We start from the raw sequence: 23,997 nt of genomic DNA, 5'->3' as shown, positions 1-23,997 counted from the left end.
AGTGGGAGGAGAGCAGTGGGTGGCACTGCTGGCAGACTGTATCATCGGCACGTGTTGGCCGGCCCCCCATCGCTGGCAAACAGGAAATGAATAGTTGGTTATGTCACTGTCTCAGTAATCCTTCTGCAGTCGACACTAGTGCGTACGTGTGTTTACGTGTTTGCATACGCATTTGTATGCATGCCTATGAAGGGCCATCCTCATAAATTTGACTTGAAAATATTTCACTGATGTGAAGCTCGTTTATTTTTGGAACACATTAAAATGTAGTTCACATATACAGTACCTTGAATGCACCTTTTCTGTAATGAATATGTTTTTAATTTCTGATCTAAAAATAATTTTGATATTTTGAAGGGGGGGCATAGAGTCGAAAAATGTCAGGGTGGTACAACTGTCCTGAAATCAAGAGAATATATATATATATATATATATATATATATATATATTATATATATGTATATTTAAAAGAATGAGTCTTGCATAATATTTTATTATTATTATTATTATTATTATTTGTTAAAAAAGAATGTATTGTAGAAATGTCTAATTAATATTTGAAATCTTTTGCCTGTCAAATCAAAGTCATGTGGTGCAACCAACTTGCAGGAGCTTGAAGGAAAACAAACATTTATGAGCAATGGTATTAATGATAACTCAATTTATCAAATTATCAAAATTAAACTAAATTTTAACAAGACTGAGATAAATTATGTGTAGAATCTGTTTAGACAATAGTGATAAATTCTCGTTTTGTGTAAGGCATAAATGCTAAACTGATGCTTTTTCCCTCTGTTGAGGATCTGATGTGAGATTATGGAGGTCAGGGCTCTGTTGGGGGAGGGGAATCACACTAATCTTTACTCTCACTCAGCACTACAGCATTATTGCTCAGGCTTTATTTAGTCACTGTCCTGCCACATGTGCTCTGGGATTCCCAGGAAAACTTGACCAACCAGCATGAGCACATATGCAGCTTTTTGTGTCAGTACTGTTACTTTAGAAGTGTGCTTCCAGTAATTGCCATAAACACAACAGTAGGTTATAGTGGGAGGTTGGGAAGTTGTTTTTAGCTTGTTGCTATTTAATTACTAGCATGATCTGGTAGTTTCTAGTAGTGAAAAGTAATATCAGAATGTGAAGTCACATGATCTCAGTTTTGTATCATTCGAGTTTGTAGCACAAAACTGCAGAATGAGTTATATGCAAAAGTTTAAAAACCTTAAGAAATGGTTTGACGAGCATTATTTTCTGTTTTGAAACGAGAAGGTTGGGTGGGACTATGGAGCCATGCATAGATAGATGGATGGATAGATGGATGGATAGATAGATAGATAGATAGATAGATAGATAGATAGATAGATAGATAGATAGATTTTTCATTTTTTAATTCATGAACATTTTGACAATTTTTATTATTTTGTTTCCTCATTTTAATTTTGTTAAATTGTGGCTGTGATTTAACTGAAATGAATCAATTAATTAATAAATTCCTAATAAATTCATGTTATCTTGTTTTTTTTCCTCCCGTCAAGTGCAGTGCTCCATTTGAATCATCACATGCCCTTTAATGAATTTTATGAAGCTACAAGAATACTTTTTGTGCGCAAAGAAAACAAAAATAACGTCTTTATTCAACAATTTCTTCTCTTCTGGATCAGTCTCTGCTGCCATTCATGAGAGTACCATGACACATGCGTGTGCATTCCTCTACATTATTTAAGTTTTCTTTGTACATCAAAAGTATTCTCGTAGTTCCATAACATTACAGTTGAATCAGTGATGTCACATGGACTATTTTATCAATGTCCTTACTGCCTTTCTGAGCCTTGAATATGTCAGCTGCTTTGCTGTCAATGCAGGGTCAGAAAGCTCTCAGGTTTCATCAAAAATATCTTCATTTGTGTTCTGAAGATGAACAAAGGTCTTACAGGTTTGGAACGACATAACGGTGACTAATTAATAACAGAATTTAAATTTTTGGTTGAACTGCACCTTTAAGATACTAAAAATGGCTTTGATTTAAAACCTGTATATAAACATGTATTTTCTGCTTTATTTCCAGATAAATTCAATGCTTATGTGACACTGAAAGTGCAAAATGTGAAAAGTACCACCATCACTGTGAGGGGAGACCAGCCATGCTGGGAACAGGACTTCATGTTGTAAGTTCATCTATCACTACTCACTGTTGTACACCACATCCCAGACAGCAGGGTTGCCAAATTAGGCTACTTTAACACTGTTACCATGGGTGGTTTTTCATGTCTGCGAGTTTAAGTGACCCTAAAAACATAATATTTAGCCCCTGGAATGCGCATTTTACCAGGGGAACTCCGCCAAAAAAATGTGTATTTTACCCCCCAGAATGTGAAATTTTATTTTATTTTATTTTTTTTAACAGGGGACCCCCCTCAAAACATGATTGGGCTACTTTTGAGTTAGTTTGGAGTAGCAGTTGGGTGGGTTTTGTTGTGAAAACCTGGCAACCCTGCCAGACAGCAATCTGTTATCGCTAATGCACTGTTCAATTACTAGAGGGGATGTGATATGTAGAGGGCCTGGATGTCTTTCCACAAGTCATTCATCTGTCACAGCAGTGAGTGATATCTAACCTGGCACCCACACACACACTCTCTGCTGTAAAGCTTTTGTTGGCAAACTAATGAGTGTTTCTCAGCCACCAAGATAACAACCCTGATAATCAGGATGTTAGTGTGTTACGTTCTAGATCTGGATCTGCTTGATTCCTTAAAGGTGAACTGTAATTTTCTGTGTTTAAATACGCATTCTCATGGTTTCCCAGCAATAACCTCAGAGGGAACCTTACCTGTTTGTTCCATAACAATGAGGAAATCTTTTGAAGAAAAAGGGGAATTTGATATGGATGCGGAAGGATATGAAATTGTAGGTCAGATTATCAGATATCAGACACTTTCAGATTTAAAACCATGTGATTTGTTGGTTTCAATATTTGATATAAATGCATTTAATTAGTGTATAAACAAAAAAAGATAAAAGAATGTTCACATAGTATTGATTATGGCCGTCACCCAGAGAACATGCCCCCCCATGTCAGGAAAGACAGGTGGCTTTGCTCCAGGAAATGAAACTGGCTTTGTGATCCTTGTCGCTCATTTGTTTTCTCTCAGAGATTTATATCTGTTTTAGATTCCCGCCCTGTCCTCATATTACATCCATGCATTTTGTCTCAAGTGTTGGATGTTTGTCTTTGTTTGTGTAGTCACTGGGATGTGGCTGTCTATAGTTTCTCAGCTTATCTCGGCTGTTGTTTCATGCTTTTTGGACTTCTATGCGTTCTTATATTTCCTTGGACTATTAAACATTACTTACTTTAGTACTATAGGTCATTGAAAGTAAACAAACAGATTTATGTATTTATTTATTTATTTAATTATTTTATGTAGTTCTTGTTTCCATGGTCACAGCAACTACTTTGATTGGTCGATTTTGATTCAGAATTATGGGTAGTGTAGTTCTCCAAAAATGTGTTAATTAAACTTTTTTTTAAATAATGAAGTAACACACTGATCATAGCTTCTATAGAAGTGTCTACAACCTCTGTGCTCATGAAAGTTTAATACTATATGTTATCACTTAAAAATCAGTTTTTCTATGGAAACCGTGAAACCTTTTTTTCTAATTGTTGTAGTTTCTGTCTCAAGTTGTGAAAACACAAATCTCCATATCATCTTGTAATAGATTTACCACCCTTCATTTTTCATTTTTCTTTCGGGAATCATCACAAAGTCTCTAACATTGATAAATCTACCTTACTGCACATTGTAGTGAATGAAATGCTGAAATTTTGCTGCGTCAGCTGTGGTACAATTTTGCCCTGTGCCTAATGAGTTTAAGGCATGTCCACAGGGACAGTAATGTACCCTCGTTCCCATTGATGACTTCATGCTTTCTTGTCCTAATGGAACTTCAGAAAGCCAGATGTCCTCATCATTGAACAGAGCCCTTAAATCTAGTCAAGCTTTTTGTGTCTGTGCTCTCAGAGGAGCATTTGAAAGCAGTGTTCAGGTTAATGAAATAATGTCTGATCGCTTTGGGACTAACAAAGGCCACCAGAGGGGATGGACGATAAGACTGATTATGTATTGATTACTGATCATGTATATCATGTTATATTCTTGCTTGAATATTTTTTTTTACTTCAGTAATGCTGTGAAAGTGTTATTTTGTGTGTTACATACATCTTTTTTTTTTTTTTAATATGAAGAAGTCTCTTATGTTCACCAAGGCTGCATTTATTTGTTCAAAAATACAGCAATAATTGTAATATTACTGTAATATTAATACCATTTAAAAATACTATTTTCTATTTGAATATATTTTAAAATGTAATTTATTCCTGTGATGCAAAGCTGAATTTTCAGCATCATTACTCCAGTCTTCAGTATCACATGATCCTTCAGAAATCATTCAATGTTTGAAAGCAGTTTTGTTGCTTTATTTTTTTAAATCAATTTAATGCATTCTTGCAAAATAAAGGTATTAATTGAAAATCGTACTGACCATGAGATTTTGAAAAGTAATGTATATAATAATTATTAGTTGTATAATTTTAAGTTGTCTATATATATATATATATATATATATATATATATATATATATATATATATATATATATATATGTATGTATATGTGTGTATATATATATATATATATATATATATATATATATATGTGTATATATATATATATATATATATAAATATATATATATTCTTTCTGCCTTATTTGTGAAATATGAGCAGAATGACTTTTGTTTTATGCAAGCTTAAATCTTTCATAAAACGATTGGTACGTAAATTGTAGCTTTGAATGGAATATTAAAGAATGCAATTTTTTTTTTTTTTTTGAAAAATTACACTGTCGTTCAAAAGTTTGGGATCAGTAATATTTGTAATCTGTGTCTATTTTATTTATTTATTTATTTTTTTTTTTATTAGGAATTCTCTTATGCTCACCAAGGCTGCATTTACTTGATCAAAAATACAGAAAAAAAATAATATTGTGAAATATTATTGCAGTTTAAAATAATTTTATAATTTTAATTTTATAAGTTTTCTATTTGAATATATTTTAAAATATAATGCAAAGCTGATTACTCCAGTCTTTAGTGTCACATGACCTTTCAGAAATCATTCTAATATGTTGATTTATTAATTTTATTATCAATGTTGGAAACAGTTGTGCTACTTAATATTTTTTGGATCCTTTTTAAGGATTCTTTGATGAATAAAAAGTTAAAAAAAGAACCTTGGTGAATAAAATATATATATTTTTTTAAATAAAAAAAGAAGAAAAATTTACTGACCACAAACTTTTAAACGGTAGTTTATGTTGTTACAAAAGATTATTATTATTATTATTTTAAATTAATGCCTTTTTAACTTTTTATTTATTAAAGAGTCCTGAAAAAAAGTGTCACAGGTTAAATACAAAAATAATAAGCAGCACAACTGTTTTCAACATTGCCTATAAATCAGCATATTCAAATGATTTCTGAAGGATCACATGACACTGAAGTAACGCTGAAAATTCAGCTTTGCATCACAGGAATAAATTACATTTTAATATATATTTACATAGAAAACAGTTATTTTACATTGAAATAATATTTCACAATTTTGAAAAAAATTTCCTGGATTTTTGATCAAATAAATGCAGTCTTGATGAACATAAGAAACTCCTTTAAAAGCATTACAAATCTTAAATGTCAGTGTATGCTGAATTACTGTTTTATGAACCATGTGTTTTATCCTTTGTCTCATTAAATTAAAACAATACTTCATCTTGATAGCTAAACAAGTCTTTTCTTAACCAGTTAGCATTATGCTAATCTAGATTAAACTAGACTAAACTGTTAGCTAACTGAATGCTAACTTAAAACACAAAGAAAATAATTTTTACCTTCTGTAATATGATATTCAAGTCCTTTTAAGGTATATTAAGGACTTTAAAGGAAAAAAGCAAGTCCTATCACTTTGTATGTAATTCCCAAACAAGCCGCACAATTTAAAGCGTCATTCAGTTTGAAGCATCATACATGTCCATAAACAGTGGTATGATTTGAATAACCTCTAAATCAAATAAAAACAATATTATTAGTGTTTTAAAGTATTTGAATGCACATTAACTCAAGTTTGGTTAAACATTATGTAATCTAGCCTTACAAAATAGCCTACAGCTGAATAGTATTCAAAACCAGTGATGTGTTGCCTACATTTCCGTTGAACAAATTTAGTCCATTAAGGTTAAGACGGAGGAACCTGCACACTTTCATTTGTTTGCCCTCTCTCTCTGAGGCTGTTTGACTAGCTTAAATAATTATGATGATATAACCATATTGCCAATGGGATTACGCCTGTTTATATAGCTCCTCATTTGTTTGTTTGATCAAAGGGCAAAGTTATTGTATCGTTCAGACATGTCACGAGTTCAGATGTTCTGTCTAAACCGCCGTACGACCCTGCGGGCGAGTTTGAGACGTCACGTCTCTTCGGACCGGCGTACATGACGTCAGCAAAGCTCTATCTGTCTCTATAGCAACCTATCAATTAATAATTACTCAGCCCATTGTCGTTTGCCGTGTTCTGGAAAATGAACAAGTGAAAAAAAAAAAAAAAAAAAAAAAGAAATTGCAGATAAGCAAACAAGGTGCTCTCTGGGGGTCTAGAACCATTTCATCCTCACCGCTCTTTGGAAACAATTGAAAGCCTAAATGAATAATGAATGGATTTCCAAATGCTCCTCTTTAGGTGCCGCGCTCGTGTGTGTGTGTGTGTGTGCTTTGGTCTTCTCTATTTATAACAAGCAGAGCGGCAGATAAAAGCCATGTCTGTTTCATTCAGTTGTAGAAAAGGCTTGTATCCTGTTAGCAGATGGTGTGAATTTGTTGTTATTGGAGCGTGATTCTACCAACGCAAACATTATTATAATTTTTACACTGTATGTGATTATGCACACTGTAACGAATTGCTGTAAAATGCACTCTGGGGTCTAGGGCTGTAGCTATCGATTATTTTAGTAATCGAGTATTCTACCGATTATTCTATCAAATAAATGGAGTAATTGGATAAGAAGTCATTTTTCTTTATTAAAGAGCAATAAAAAAAGAGAAAATAAGATGGGTTTCTTTTTTTTTTTTTCAAATTACATTCAAAATGCAAATTCAATATATCAATAATACATATATGTATGTATATATGTGTGTGTGTGTGTGTGTGTGAGCTGAACTCAAAGATCTAAGACTTTGTCTATGTACACAAAAGGCCTGTTTCTCTCAAATATTGTTTACAAATGTGTCTAAATCTGTGTTAGTGAGCACTTCTCCTTTGTCGAGATAATCCATCCACCTCACAGGTGTGGCATATCAAGATGCTGATTAGACAGCATGATTATTGCACAGGTGTGCCTTAGGCTGGACACAATAAAAGGCCACTCTAAAATGTGCAGTTTTACTGCGCAGTTAAGGCGTTTAGATGTAGGCCTATTTACCCACTATTTAATTCAGCTCAGAGGAACATCAATGCATTTAACTTGCAGTTACAAATGCATAAATAATATTTTAATATTTTGGTATTTTTAAACAAAACATTTAATACTGATATTTACATGTATTTTTAAAATGAAGATACTTTAAATGTGACATCAAAACCGCCAGTGGGTGGCAGCAAGTCACTGTTAAGTAGGTGAGTCATTGTGATTGAATTGAATCATTTAACGGGTGATTCATTCAAGAACGAAACACTGTCATGTTGCTCAAAGACGCAAAACAGTGCTGTGGCGGTGGTTGAAATGGTTATTTGTTGGCAAAATAGAGCAAAAACAGGCAATATGCTGTCTAAAATGTAAATCTCTTAATATTAACTTCTTGTTTGTTGATGTTGCATAAAAGCATTATTACATTTGTAATCATGCTTTTAACTTTCTGTGTGTCACAGAGAGAGAATGAGACAATCAACATAAATGGCACTTAGTCTTTCACCAAAACATAGCTAACTTTGGGACATCATAACTAACCACCATTAATTTACGGTCTTAAATACATCTAGCATTTATCGGTTTGTGCGTCAGTAATAATGGTCCATGGAAAAAACATAGTCTTCCGTGTATAGTTACAGTAAATGGACTAAAAGAAGCCTCATACATTTCTTTGTATTCGAGTTACTCGAGGAATCGTTTCAGCCCTATTGGGGTCACATGGTGGTTTGACGCAAATGTACAGCATAATGCTGTAAATTTCAAATGTACAGAGGCAGGATTTTCTTCAACTGTCGACATTTGGGAGTGGCAAGAAGAATGATTCACAACTGTGGTAAGTAACTTATTTCAGTTTTTAAACGTTGTGTTGTTCAGTACACATTCTCGTGATTATTTTATGATGTAAATCAGGGGTGCTCAACCCTGATCCTGGAGATCTACCTTCCTGCATAGTTCAGCTCCAACCCTGATCAAACACACCTGAACCAACTAATTAGGATCTGAAGGAGCACTTGATAATTACAGACAGGTGTTTGATCAGGGTTTGAACTAAACTCTGCAGGAAGGTAGATCTCCAGAAACAGGGTTGGACACCCCTGATGTAAGTCAAATTTGCACAGGCAGTCATCTGTTAACATGTTCATCGAATGAAACGCATGACGTTACTAAAGACTCGCAACACGCAGTCAGCTGCTCACGGAAGATCAGTGTGTGTAACTTAAAGGAGAAGTTCACTTCCAAAACAAAGATTCACATATAATGTACTCACTCCCGTGTCATCCAAGATGTTCGCGTGTTTCTTTCTTCAGTCGTAAAGAAATTGTTTTTTTGAGGAAAACATTTCAGTATTTTTCTCGATATAATGGACTGATATGGTGCCCCGATTCTGAACTTCCAAAATACAGTTTAATTCATATACTTTTTAATGTCAAACGCTCATCTTGTCTTACCCTGCCTAAACTGTTTTTGTTCTGGTTCATGACAGTTAGGGTATGTCGAAAAACTCCCATCTCATGTTCTCCCTCAACTTCAAAATCGTCCTATAATCACTGTTTTACCTTTTTTGTTAAGGGTGTTTGATCTTCTTTGCATGTTTGCTTTGCAAAGGCTGGGTCAGTACTTCTGCAGCGATGTAGGATGATTTTGAAATGATTTTTGAAGTTGAGGCAGAAAATACAAATGGATTTTTTCGACATACCCTAACTGTCTTGAGTCAGAATACACAGGGTTCAGGGAGAGCAAGACAAGACAAGACGAGTGTTTGAGAATAAAAAGTATTTAAATTGTATTTTTTAAAATGAGAATAACCAATCTTTTCGCTAGATAAGACCCTTCTTTCTCAGCTGGGGTCGTTTACAACCGCATTTGGGATCGTTTGAAGCCGCATTTAGACTGCATTTTGGAAGTTCAAAATCGGAGCACCATATCAGTCCATTATATGGGGAAAAATGCTGAAATGTTTTCCTCAAAAAACATAATTTCTTTATGACTGAAGAAAGAATGACATGAACATTTCGGATGACACATTATATGTGAATCTTTGTTTTGGAATTGTACTTCTCCTTTAAACTCTGGGATCCTTTCATTTCAACTGAAACAGGGAAACAGGGCAGGGCTGATTGATATGTCAATAGCCAATAGCGTTTCATTTATATCTGCTTGGCCACTCGGTAAAGCCGCATTTGACAGCTTATGACAGCCACAGTCTAATAGATTACCCTCTAGATTCAATATCAAACTCTTACTAAAACAAAACAGTGATCATAATCCCTAAAGTCCGGAGCAGACTGTGCACGCTGCTGCGATTCACCTGACACAACTCATAAACCAGACCTTATTTGCCCCGATGAAAAGCATATTTACACTGTCTGAATCATTCCCTATCACCTACATTGAGCACTACATGCCGTTCACAGTACAGAAAATACTAACACTGTGAACAAGTGACCGATCTCCGCCGTAGCTTCAATGTCTGTTTATAATGTAGGTGGCGGGTTTCAGATTCTAGAGTGCATTTGATTGGACAGAAAGCTGAAGTGCAGCATGATCAAAATCGTTGATCCATATTGGCGGAAGTGAGAGACTGTGAGTTTTGAATGCTTGTATCTTGTAAACGTGAATTTTGTCATTGTTTTGGAGCACACTACCTTACAGATAACCGTAAGACTAACATATTTATACTAAAAGTAAAAAAAAAAAACATTAATTTTGATTTTATGGGACTTTGATAACCTTGATAACTCTAATTCGCATATTGTTTGATTGTAATGATTTTTGCTAACTTTGGTTTAAAGAATGAGTTAATCCAGCCCATCTTCCTGTCTGGCCTTTTCACAGCATATATTCACTCTGGAGTAACCTTACCAGGAGGAGACAGAGATTTGGAGTTCATTCAAAGGTAATGGTTGCATTCTAAGAATTTGAGTACCTGCATTTTACATGTAGATATGTTAGAAGATGTTTCTCAACTCCAGAAGAGAGACAACTTTTTTTTATTTTCTTTTTAAAGGGAGAATGATTCAGATGTCTCAAAAGCTAAAACTAATGTGAATTACATATTGTCTGTTTCCTGACTGTTTTGTAGATATTTAAGAGGAAAAAAGAAGTTGAAAGGGAAAGTGTTATCTAAAACAACAGGGCAAATGGTACAGAAGAAACTGGTTGAAGTGAACCCAATTTGCAACTCTTCTTTGCAAAGTGAAGGATTTTCAGTGGAATTTCTGAAATTTTTCCTTTTATTAGATTCTTTTATTATCTACGCTGCCACAAAATGTCATGTTGTGAAGTATTATTACAATTTAAAATAATATTTTTTTTTCTATGTTAATATACTTTTACAATGCAGTTTTTTTGTAAAAGTACAATTTCTGAATTTTCAGCATCATTACTCTAGTCTTCTCATTTCTCCAGTGTCACATGAACCTTTGCAAATTATCGTAATATGTTGATCTATTATAAATTTTAGAAACAGTTGTGCTGCTTAATTTTTTTTATTTTTTTGTTTTTGGAACCTGTGGTTTCAAAACATTTTTTCAGGATTCTTTCATGGATAAAAAGAAAAAAAAAAAGTTTTTGGTTTTTTTTGTTATCCAGCAAGTATGTGTTAAATTGAAAGTGATAGTAAAGACTTATATTGTTAGATAAGATTTCTATTTTAAACTGCTATTCTTTTAAACTTATACATCAAAGAATTTTGAAAAAGTATCACAGGCTCCAAAACATACACTGACAACATTGACAGTAAATCAGTATATTGATGATAAATGAGAATGATCTCTGAAAGATTATGTAACACTGGTGTAATGATGCTGAAAATTCAGTTTTGCATCACAGAAATAAATTATATTTTAAAGTATAGTAAAATAGAAAACTTTTTTTTTGTTTGTTTCTTATATTTTTGTTTAAATAAATGCAGGCTTGATGAGCATATGACACTTTTTTTTTTTTTTCTTTTTAAAAAGAACATTAAAACTCATACTGATCTCCCAGGCATTTTAATGGCAGTTTATCTGTATAACTGTAACAATCATCCCTCTGTCTGTCTTTGACTGTATCACTGTTTTGTAAAATATCTAACGTGTTGTCCTCTTTGTTCTTTTTTAATATTTTTAGTGACTCTTTGCGTCCTGGGATGGGACAGCATCTGGAGCTGAACTGGTTTCTTTTTTGATTGGAAGTTTTGTTGGACTTACTTGGGACCTTGTTGTTTGGCCATGTTGGACTCTTCATGATGTTGTGAAAATTCATCATATTTAGAACCATTTAATTATGTTGGTTAACTTGATGTTTAACTTTGGCTAAATGTTGGTAGTATGTTTCAAGTAAATATTTTTGTGCCCAATTTATTTTGGAATTCGAAATTATACTAAATGCACTGCTCTATGACATTTCTTTCATGCAAATTTGAGAGTCATATGTTAAATAAAATTTGACCTTTTTTCAAGATTAAGATGTTGCATTATTATTATTATTATTATTATTATTATTATTGTTATTATTATTATTATAGGTTTCACACTTTACAAAAGTAAATATTATATACATGCAGTTAAATATTGTTTAAAGCTTATGCAGTTAATGAATTGTTTAAATTGCCAGTCATTAATATTAAGCAATCTGGAAAATGTAAAATGTAAAAAAAAATACAGTTATTTGCTGTAATCAGGATACTGGATAATGCTGTAAAAATTACAGTAACGGGCTGGCAACCCTGCTGCCAGTATTTTACTCTAAAATTTTTTTACAGTGCAGGTCAGACTTGAACTAATTTGAGCTAATTGACTTGTTACACACACCTGATGTACAAATAAACCATTAAATCAGTTAACATTAAAATGTGCATTTTTTTTTTTAAATATATATATTCGCAGCATGCCTTTCTGTAAAATTCTTAAAGAAGTCCACTTTCAGAACAAACATTTACAGATAATGTACTCACCCCCTTGTCATCCAAGATGTTTATGTCTTTCTTTCCTCAGTCGTAAAGAAATTATGTTTTTTGAGAAAAATATTTCAGGATTTTTCTCCATATAATGGACTGATATGGTGCAGTTTAAATGCAGCTTCAGAGGGCTCGTCTTGTCTTGCTCTGCCTGAACTCTGTGTATTCTGGGTCAAGACAGTTAGGGTATGTTGAAAAACTCCAATTGTATTTTCACCCTCAACTTCAAAAATTATTTCAAAATCATGCTACATCACTGCAGAAGTACTGACACAGTCTTTGCAAAGTGAACATGCAAAGAAGATCAAACACCCTTAACAAAAAATGTAAAACAGCGATGTAGGACGATTTGGAAGTTGAGCGAGAACATGAGATGGGAGTTTTAATCAAATATTAAAATACCCACTGATGCCATAAGGATACTTAGCAACTTTTGCATATTTTTACCCCTCGAAAGAATGAAAATCTGGATTATACTGCATGTCTGAGTCAGCTGTATAATGCTTTTTTTTAAATTTTTGTTTTGTCTGAATAATCCTGCATTGCACCTGGGATCTTATAAAACACTGAGACGATGAAGATGAAGCTAATTAGACCTTTTTCGGCTGCTTTTGTCCTTTTCCACTTGGTGGTGTTGTGAAGTGCCACATAGTCTGTACGATATGGAGATCAGGCACTCAATAAACTGGAGTGCAGGTGCAAGGTTATGGAAGGTCATCTGTCAACACATTGCTCAGTTTGTCTTCAACCATATTTGTCTTCGATACACTACGGTTCAAAAGACTTTTTTATAAGGAAGTCTCTGATGCTCACCAATAGAAAACAATCACTTTCAAACTATAATAATAATCACAATTTTCAATAAAATAAAACGTATTAATATTGAGAAATATTACATTACTCCTGTCTTCATTGTCACATGAACCTTCAGAAATCATTCCAATATGCTGATTTGCTGCTTAAAAACATTTATTATTATTATTATTATTATTAATATTATCAATATTTAAAACAGTTGAATATATTTTTTCAGGATTCTCTTATGAATAGAAAGATCTGAAGATCAGCATTTGTCTGAAATAAAAATAAATAAAAAATAAAATAAAATAATTAAAATAAATTATAGAAAGAAATACTTTTACCTAGCAAGGATGCCTTAAATGGATCAAAAGTGGTGATAAAGACATTTATAATGTTACAAAAGATTTCTGTTTTAGATAAATGCTGTTTTTCTGAACTTTCTGTTCATCAAAGACACCTGGAAAAATTCTACTGTTTTCAACAACAACAATAATAAAAAATGTTTTTGAACAGCAAATCAGAATATTAGAATGATTTCTGAAGGATCATGTGAATGCTAGAAATTCAGCTTTGAAATCACAATAATAAATACAATTTTAAAATATATTAAAATAGAATATTATGTGTTATATTAAATGGTAAAAATATTTCAGAATTGTACTGTTTTTGCTGTACTTCTAATCAAATAAATGCATGCTTGGTGAGCAGAAGAGACTTCTTTAAAAAAATATTAAAAATCTTACTGTTCAAATCTTTCGACTGGTAGTGAGTATTAAAATGTGGCTTATTCCAGTAATGCAACGCTACTGCTATCAGTGTTGAAAATAGTTGTGCTGCTTAATATTTTTGTGAAAACTGTGATACAATTTTTTTTTCAGGATTTTTACATCAGTAGTAAAGATCAGCATTTGAAAAGGAAATCTTTTGTAACATTATAAATGTCTTTACTGTCACTCAATTAATTTTGATTCTGTCAAAATAAATCTGATCCCAGACTTCTGAATTGTAGTGTATCAGGTATTTATTTTATTTTATTTGAAGGGTTAGTTCACCCAAAAATGAAAATTCTGTCATTATTTACTTACTGTCATGCCGTTCCAAACACATAAGACCTTCGTTCATCTGTGGATCACAAATTAAGATTTTTTTTTTTTAAAATGAAGTCTTACAGGTTTGGAATGACATGAGGGTGAGTAATTAATGACAGAATTTTTATTTTTGGGTGAACTGTCCCTTTAAGGATGGAAAGGTTCCAATGAGAAGTTCCTTAAAGAAACTGTTATAGTATATTGATATAGTATGTTCAAAATACCCGTTTCAAAAAATATAAAAAAAAAATTAAACATGAACAACTATTGCAATCACTGCTAAGAAAAATTTAATTTTCACTGTTAAAGCATCTTTCTCTTGTGTTTATGACTTTCAGCGAGATCAGTCGGCTGGACCTGGGCCTCATTGTAGAGGTGTGGAACAAAGGTCTCATCTGGGACACCATGTTAGGAACAGCCTGGATCCCACTCAAAAGCATCTGCCATTCAGAGGAGGTCAGGACATTTACTTTCAGTCAACCTGGTCATCAAGCTGTTGTAAAGATTCCTCTCTTTTGTATGTATGTTTATGCTGTTTAATGTAATGAACAACTTTTTTCTCTGAACAGGAGGGCCCTGGTGAATGGATATTTCTGGACTCTGAAGTTCTGATGAAGGCAGATGAGATTTATGGGACTAAAAACCCAACGCCACATCGAGTCCTGCTGGACACTCGCTTTGAACTGCCCTTCGGTGAGACTGACTCTTTAAAATTTCTTTGTATTATTTAAAAAAGTGCATTTTTTCATCTTGTTTGTCAACATTTACACTACCATTCAACAGTTTGGGGTCATTAAGATTTTTTTGAGAATACATTTTTACATTATTACTGTTTTTTGCTTTTTTGTTTTTCTGCAAGAATGCATGAAGATTATCACACTTGACAGTAAAGACATCTATGATGTTACAGCAGATTTCGGTTTCAAATAAATTCTGGTCTTTTTAACTTTCTATTAATCAAAGAATGAATAAAAAAAAAATTGTCATGGTTTCCACAAAAATATTAAACACCACAACATTGATAATAATAATAATAATAATAATAATAATAATAATAGTCGTATTAGAATTATTTCTGAAGATCATGTGAGACTGAAAGCTGGAGTAATGATGCTAAAAAATTCAGCTTTGCATCACAGGAATAAATTATATAAAAAAAGACAATATAAATTTTTAACTGTAATAATATTCCACAATATTACTGTTTTTACCGTATTTTTGACCAATTAAATGCTTACTTGGTGAGCTGAAGTGTCGTCTTTTCTTAAAAAACTTTTAAATGGTAGTGTACTTGCTTGTCAGAGGAGCACAGAATGAAAAATTGTGACAGCCCCTAATCACTTTTTGAAGTAACTGAATGTAAAAGAGCAGCGTGGACATTTTTCAGAACTTCTTATTTTGTCTTCTACATTATGAACGACTCGCTGATCTGTTGTTTGGAAACGCAGCTGCTTGAGATCAATCCCATCTGCCTCTGGTACTTTTGGTTTCCATTGATTTGTTGAATGTCATCAGGGTTGAGTGAATCTCCTTCAGGTAGCTGCTTGCTTTGTAGACTTTTCAGACTGTCTCTCCAAGACTGTTTCTTCATCCAGCGTACACTGCTATAATGTCAAAAAGTATGTATTTTTTGTATCATTTTCAAATTAAATGATAAAAAGTAAAAGCAAACAAAGCTTTTTAGACATGAATGGCACTGTTTCCTGAGAAAAGGCCTTTTCTCTGTAACCTAGTGTGTCTAGGATCTATGTAGCAGAGACATAAAAGCAGGTTTGAGCTTTTCACTTGCTTGTTAAATTATCACTTTGATTAGCTCGTCTTTGTGTGAGACTTAACAAAAATAATTACATTTTTGCCAGCTGTGTTTCCATTGTGAGTGGAGCTATGGGCTTTAAACAAACTGTGTGGCGGTGAGCAGGCTGCAGGTTGTTGGGATGTGAAAGGTCGAACCTTCGTAAGTGGCGCATTTGGCCTGGATACCTGCCATTGATCCCATTCATAAGCCAGACTGTTTTATCCGAGCACTTTGAAGCTACTCTCCTCATGTGCAGCATCCCATGTGCCTTCAAAGGACTCTGCTCACAGAATCTGATGCTTTGTTCACATTGAACCCAATTTCAATTTGTGTTCAAATTTAGTCCTCAGGACTGACAGTCTGCCGTTTTTGAATTAAATCAGATCACTGATCAATATGTCTATATCACATTGTAAAACAATTTGTGAAATTTAGTCAATTCCTGAGTGAAATTTCAAACAAATTGCAAGTAACAATGAATTTTTTTTATTTTTTTGACAGTGCAGCTGTCATGGCAGTGACTATAAAACACAAACAAGTCTGATTATCCATGCTTAATCTGGTTTCAAACTGTCTATAAATGACTTAATCTAGTTTTAAACTACATATTAATGTGCTTCAGATCTGTTTTGCATACATGTTTCTTTGCTGTTCAGACTACAACAGTTAAACTGATTTCTTAATCTGGTTTCAAAATACATATTAATGTGCTTTAGATCTAGTTTGCAAACATGTTTCTTTGCTGTTCAGACTATAAACAATAAATCTGATTTCAGATGTTAATGTCTTAATCTGGTTTCAAACTGTCTATAAATGACTTAATCTAGTTTCAAACTACATATTAATGTGCTTCAGATCTGGTTTGCATACATGTTTTTTTTGCTGTTCAGGCTACAAACATTGAAACTGATCTCTTAATCTGGTTTCAAATATATATCAATGTGCTTTAGATCTAGTTTGCAAACATGTTTCCTTGCTGTTCAGACTACAAACAATGAAACTGATTTCAGATGTTAATGTCTTATTCTGGTTTCAAACTACCTATAAATGTGCTGTAGATCTGGTTCGCAAACAGCTCTTTGTTGTTTAGACTGCAAATAATGAAACTGATTACTTAATCTAGTTTCAAATATTAATGTGTTATATTAATGTGCTTCAGATCTGGTTTGCAAACATGTTTATTTGCTGTTCAGACTACAAACTGAAACTGATTTCTTAATCTGGATTCAAAATACATATTAATGTACTTTAGATCTAGTTTGCAGACATGTTTTTTGCTGTTTAGACTACAAACAATGAAACCGATTTCAATTGTTAAAGTCTTAATCTGGTTTCAGACTGTCTATAAATGCTTTAGATGTTTAAATGTTTAGATGTTTCTGTGATGTTCAGACTGCAAACAATGAAACCAATTTATTAGTCTAGTTTCAAATTACATATTGTGCTTTAGATCTGGTTTGTAAATGTATTTCTTTGCTGTTCAGACTGAAAACAATGAAATCAATTTCTTAATCTGGTTTCAAACTACATAAATGTGCTTTAGACCTGGTTCGCAAACATGTTTCCTTGCTGTTCAGACTACAGACAAACCAATTTCTTAATCTGGTTTCAAAATACATATTAATGTGATTTAGATCTGATTCGTAAACATGTTTCTTTGCTGTTAAGACTACAAACAATGAAACCTATTTCTTAATCTGGTTTCAAACTACCTATAAATGTGCTTTAGACCTGGTTCGGAAACATGTTTCCTTGCTGTTCAGACTACAGACAAACCAATTTCTTAATCTGGTTTCAAAATACATATAAATGTGCTTTAGACCTGGTTCGCAAACATGCTTCCTTGCTGTTCAGACTACAAACAATGAAACCAATTTCTTAATCTGGTTTCAAAGTACATATTAATGTGATTTAGATCTGATTCGTAAACATGTTTCTTTGCTGTTAAGACTACAATGAATGAAACCAATTTCTTAATCTGGTTTCAAACTACCTATAAATGTGCTTTAGACCTGGTTCGGAAACATGTTTCCTTGCTGTTCAGACTACAGACAAACCAATTTCTTAATCTGGTTTCAAAATACATATAAATGTGCTTTAGACCTGGTTCGCAAACATGTTTCGTTGCTGTTTAGACTACAGAAAATGAAATTGATTTCAATTATTAAAGTCTTAATCTGGTTCCAAACTACATATTAATGTTCTTTAGATCTGGAAAGAAACATGTTCACATACATGTTTCTTTCCTGTTCACACTACAAACATTGTGATTTCTTAATCTGGTTTCAAAATGCATATTAATGTGCTTTAGATCTAGTTCGCAAACACGTTCCTTTGCTGTTCAAGCTACAAACAGTGAAACTGATTTCAGTTGTAGAAATCTTATTCTGTTTCAAACTAGCTATGAATGTCCTTTAATGTAGATCTGGTTTGAAAATGATTTCCGTTGCCTTTTTAACTGTGTTTGTGCACACTGGATTTTTATTAATGCATAGGTGTCACGAACATGATTAACAAATATTTTTGGTTTGCATTAAATTACTGTTTTCCCCCCTTTCCCTCAAAGTATTGCGGCAGATAGAGCTTCAGTCTGCCAGCACAACATCCTTTTGTTCCTGTACTTGCTTTTAAAGTGAAGTGTCATGTAATGCTCTGTTTTTTGTAATGCAGACTATTTTTGAGGTCCCTCGGCCAAGTAGCTCATTATTCATTTAAAAAGGTCTGAATACATAATCATAACGTCTTGGCACATGTAAATGGTCTGCATGTGGTTTTATGTCTTGGACTGCAAGACTCATGACTCTCTACCACTTTTGCAGAAATCCCAGAGGATGAGGCTCGATACTGGACGGGCAAACTGGAACGCATCAATGCTATGGGCATTCATGATGAGGTAAGACCTGTGCATGTGCAGCTAAACAACAGCATGCCTTCAATATTTCAGTACATGGGGACTTACCAAACAAGAGTCCACACTGGCTGTCAATGCATATAATTAAATGAGAAGAGGTTGCATGACAATATTCTAAATGCGTTTCCATTGTGTTTGGCTACAGTTGCCGTTGTAATTTGCATTTGAAACAGGAAGTGTAGGCACTGTTTACCAGAATAACAAGATTGCTTTGTTTAGCCTTGCTCAGCATAATAGTTTACTGTGGAGTATGAGCATAACTATAAACACTGGATTATTTTTGAAAGAATAATTACTTTTTGATGCCTATTGTGTTTCTTTTAAACTAATATGTTTCATACAAGATCACAGCTGTGAAATTGTAACACTTAGTTATGAGGTAGAAATTTGTATAAATTAATTGAAAAAATATTTAATCCAATTATCTTTTTTGGAGATTATATTTACTTTTTAATATTTAGATTATAGCTGTTTATTGTATAAAAAGAAAAAAATATTGATAGTATTCAAATATTATATTTTATTTAAATAATATATTTAAGATATTTTAGTGAAAAATGTTTTTTTTTCCAGATCACGTGAACGTATATACCACTTTGACTTTTAAAAGAATTAATACCATATACTGTAGCTGTTGATTATTCAGTAATATAAATAAATTATTTATTCAGTAATAAATTCATCATTATCCAGTTTTTGCTCATCAAGACTATTGTTACTTTTGACACATAAATTCTTGTATTAAATGATGGCAGGCAAATATGTTATAGTCTGTGAGTTATACATGTAGGTCTAATAATATTTTTAATGTTTTGTTTTTTTTCTGTTTTCCTCTTGATTATTGAATAATTAGTGTCACAGCTTTGGTATGTGATCAGCATGTGTGTGTTCTGAGCAGTTAATTTTGCTGTGCGTTGTTGTGACCTATTAAAGAAATAATCTAATTATGGATGTAATTATGGCTAATTATCTAGGACCTTATATTATAATCAGCATTTAGATCTTTGGTAAATATGCAGAGTATGTAAGAAATGTGAATATACTTTGGCTAGACCTTCATTAATTTACTTTAAATGCTCATGTGATGTGACAAATGTAAAAAAAAAACTCACAATTACAAATCTTCCATGTAGTCTCTATATACGCATGTCAAAAACATGAATCCTTTTCTTAATACAGTTATCATATTATAGGACCTCACCTTTCAAATATTTCATATCAGCTATCATGTACAGCAGATTTATCCATTCAGACAGTACACCAGTTTATCCATGTCCAATAATGTACGTCTTTCACAAAATCTCATGATGTATCGTATTGTATCTGAACTGTTTGAGGTGAGTTTTGCTGTGGACTTGCATGCTATGTAATGCTTATTTTATTTCTTGGAATCTGCATGTTCAGTAACTGAGGTTGTTAATTACTTTAATAGTAATTAGTTATTAACCATACGCTATACTTTTTATAATGTTGACTTTTACCATCTTCTTTTTCTCTTCTTGTTTTAGTTTCCTTTACAGGATGAAGTAGCAGGACGCCCTCTACCCTGTGCTGCCTCTCAATGCTGTGAGTAACAACATCTCACACTAGATGGAGCTTCAGCATCATGCCTGATACTTCACTGTGCTCTCCACTCTTTTAACTTTACATGCTGCTTCTTGTCACCTTTGAGTAGCATAAATCATGTTAACAGCGTATGTTCACTCAAGCGTCTTGCACTTGTATGAAGCACAAGAAAATTCATTTTGGAATTGAAGTCAATTTGGAATTGATGTAAATGATTTTGTTTTTGCACATCTTCTTTCACTCTTGATTTTTAACCTCACCAGGCAGCTATTTTGGATGGGCCGACAGTCAGAGTATGTAATGTGTATTCAGATTTTATACAGTGACCCTTTACTCAAAATTATTTCCTGGAACCTCCCTGGACCCTCAAAATGACTATACTTTTATGTCTGTGCCTAAGTGTTGAGATTTTCATGCACAGTTGCATGGATGAATTACAATGCAACACAATACAGCATGAACTTTTTCCCAAATTTCCTTGAGTTTAACCTTGCTGAAATAATGATGTGTTCTTTGTGTACATTGTGAGCTCCTTGTTTGAGTTCTCCTGCACTTACTTCCTTGTACTTGTTTATATTATATGGCTACTTTTTTGCAAAGAGACATATTTGATTTCACTTAGATGATCAAAGCGATTTGGCTTTTACATTTCTTAAGTAATCATTTACAGTTGAGGTCAAAAGTTTACATACACCTAGCAGAATCTGCAAAATGTTCATTATTTTACCAAAATAAAAGGCATGATACAAAATGCATGTTATTTTTTTATTTAGTACTGACCTGAGTAAGATATTTCACATAGTTTCCAAATAGTCAACAAATAGTTGAATTTTAAAAATGACCCCGTTTAAAAGTTTACATATATACTTGATTCTTAATACTGTGTTGTTACCTGAATGATCCACAGCTGTGTTTTTTTGTTTAGTGATAGTTGTTCATGAGTCCATTGTTTGACCTGAACAGTTAAACTGCCTGCTGTTTTTCAGAAAAATCCTTCAGGTCCCACAAATTCTTTGGTTTTTCAGCATTTTTGTGTATTTGAACCCTTTGCAATGACTGTGATTTTGAGATCCATCTTTTCACATTGAGGACAACTGAGGGACAGCAATTACAGAAGGTTCAAACGCTCACTAATGCTCCAGAAGGGAAAACCATGCATTAAGAGCCGGGGGGGTGAAAACTTTTGAACAGAATCACTAATTGTTCTTATTTTTAGATGTTTAGATTTTTCTTACATTTTTCTTATTTTGCTTAAATATCATATTGCCTTTCAAAAGCTACAGAAGAGACTTACAAGTTTCCAGAAGACAAAATAAGTAAAATTTACCCTGATCTTCAAATTCAAAAAGTTTTCACCCCCTAGCTCTTAATGCATTGTGTTTCCTTCTGGAGCATCAGTGATTGTTTGAACCTTCTGTAATAGCTGCATATGAGTCCCTCAGTGTGAAAAGATGGATCTCAAAATCATACAGTGGTTGGAAAGGGTTCAAATACACAAATGCTGAAAAGCCAAAGAATTTGTGGGACCTGTAGGATCATTCAGGTAACAACACAGTATTAAGAATCAAGTCTATGTAAACTTTTGAACAGGGTAATTTTTTTTTATAAATTCAACTATTATTTTCTCCTGTGGACTATATGTAAACGTCTTTTATATGAAATATCTTATTCAGGTCAGTACTAAATAAAAAAACAACATGCGTTTTGTATGATCCCTCTGATTCTGGTTAAAAAAATTAGCATTTTGCAGATTCTGCAAGGTGTATGTAAACTTTTGACCTCAACTGTGCATACATTAACATGTTACATATATAAAAACCAAGACAGATTTTATATATTTCTCACGTGTAATGTTTCCCTGTCTAGCTCTGGATGACCTGGACAGTGCGGTGGATGACAGAGACAGTGACTACAGGAGTGAGACGAGCAGTAGTTTACCTCCTCGCTACCACACTACAGCCCAGCCCAACTCTTCACTTCACCAGTATCCCATGGGGCCACGCTTTCAGCAGCACATGGATTCCTGTGCTGACTCTTTGCACAGCTTTGAATTTGACTATAGGGATCACCATGCAAGCAGGTACATTCAGATGCATCCATACAGTACTATGCATCTTTGTGTACAACCACACTAGTTTTAACAACACTTTTAGCACTGAAAGTAAAGTTTTTTTTGTATCTTAAACTCAGCTGTGAAATAGAAATTTGTATACATGGTTCCAGATCATTCTTGTTTGTTATGCTTGCAATTTGAGAATGGATTTCTAGTCTTTTAGACTTGTTATTTGTGTAAAAGAAAGAAACTGAAATGTGGTATTCTGAGATTGTGGTTAATCAGAGTCTCATGCGTGGCCCAGTACAGAGCTAATCCAGATAATTCTTTTGCATCAGATCCCTTTTAAAAATACAGAGACTGTATTTCTTGTGATCATTAAGTTATGGCTGAAATGACATTAGTGCATAATTTATGCATTTTCCTACCAGCTGTATGCATAATTTGTATGGTTGTAAGCTGTGCAACCATACTTTCTAATAGTGAGGTGAAAGGCATTAAATGGTATTTTGACTTCATATTTTTGGTAATGCGCTTACATTGTTTTGTTTCATCTTAATAGTGCATCTCTATTATCATGTTCTTGCTTTCAGCAGCTTTTATCTCTTATGTTGAAATGCATATTTTTTTTCTCTTTCTTTCCCCCTCCTTTTTTATCCTCCTCCATCCTTTTAATCTCTGCTAGAGTTTCTAATCATAGGGGTAGAGTTAGAATTGTCCCAGTAGATTCAGGCATGGGTGTGGAGGATTGGGAGGTCAAATACAAGCTACAGGGTAAAAGTACCCTGGGTGAGTTCCTTGATAGAGAAGAACAGGCATGGATTGAGGAACATGACAGACAAAATGATCTCGTTCATACTGAAAAGGCTTACCACGATCCTATAGTCAACCAGTTGTCTCCAATCATAAACAAAAATGCCTCATTAAATGCCGCTTACCCAGAAGGCTATGCCACTATTGACCGAAGGCGAAGGAAAAAAATACGGGACCCAGGAGGGCTGGAGCAAGCCGGAGCAGAACATTTCCCACCCGATCTTGCATTTCTCCGTCAAAAACGAAGCGAGCTTGTATTACGTCAAGTGAAAGAAATGGAAGAAGCTGATGAAAACATGATGCCATGCCTGAAACCATACAAAAATGGCTTACTCTACAAAACTAGAATGTGGGCCAAAAATAAGCTAGAAAACACACTGGAGAATTACGTCGCATATCAAGAGGAAGAAGCAGCTAGACAAAGGGAAGATGTTGGGTTTGATTCTGAGGGCTCAGATGAGCTACAGTATTCCATTGGCTCTGAGGAGGAGTTGGAGGAAATGACCTCT

General features: G+C 33.5%; 1 protein-coding gene and 1 long non-coding RNA gene across 2 annotated transcripts in view; both read left to right on the top strand.

Annotated features, from left to right (window-relative positions):
• The window catches only part of unc13bb (unc-13 homolog Bb (C. elegans)), a 110,262-nt gene that overhangs the window by 24,065 nt on the left and 62,200 nt on the right, over window positions 1-23,997 (top strand). Inside the window, 6 exon segments of the mRNA XM_051120513.1 lie at window positions 2,066-2,165; window positions 14,689-14,806; window positions 14,920-15,043; window positions 18,965-19,038; window positions 20,565-20,622; window positions 22,489-22,702. Coding sequence (XP_050976470.1) covers window positions 2,066-2,165; window positions 14,689-14,806; window positions 14,920-15,043; window positions 18,965-19,038; window positions 20,565-20,622; window positions 22,489-22,702 — 688 coding nt within the window.
• LOC127171722 (uncharacterized) lies at window positions 9,528-11,899 on the top strand. Its single transcript, XR_007828558.1, has 3 exons — window positions 9,528-10,105; window positions 10,358-10,717; window positions 11,633-11,899. It is a non-coding gene; the product is annotated as an uncharacterized LOC127171722 (long non-coding RNA).

The sequence above is a fragment of the Labeo rohita genome, chromosome 10 (assembly GCF_022985175.1).
Source record: "Labeo rohita strain BAU-BD-2019 chromosome 10, IGBB_LRoh.1.0, whole genome shotgun sequence".
Classification (NCBI taxonomy): Eukaryota; Metazoa; Chordata; class Actinopteri; order Cypriniformes; family Cyprinidae; genus Labeo; species Labeo rohita.
Note: the sequence above shows the minus strand (reverse complement) of the source record. Positions and strands in the feature narration are given on the sequence as shown.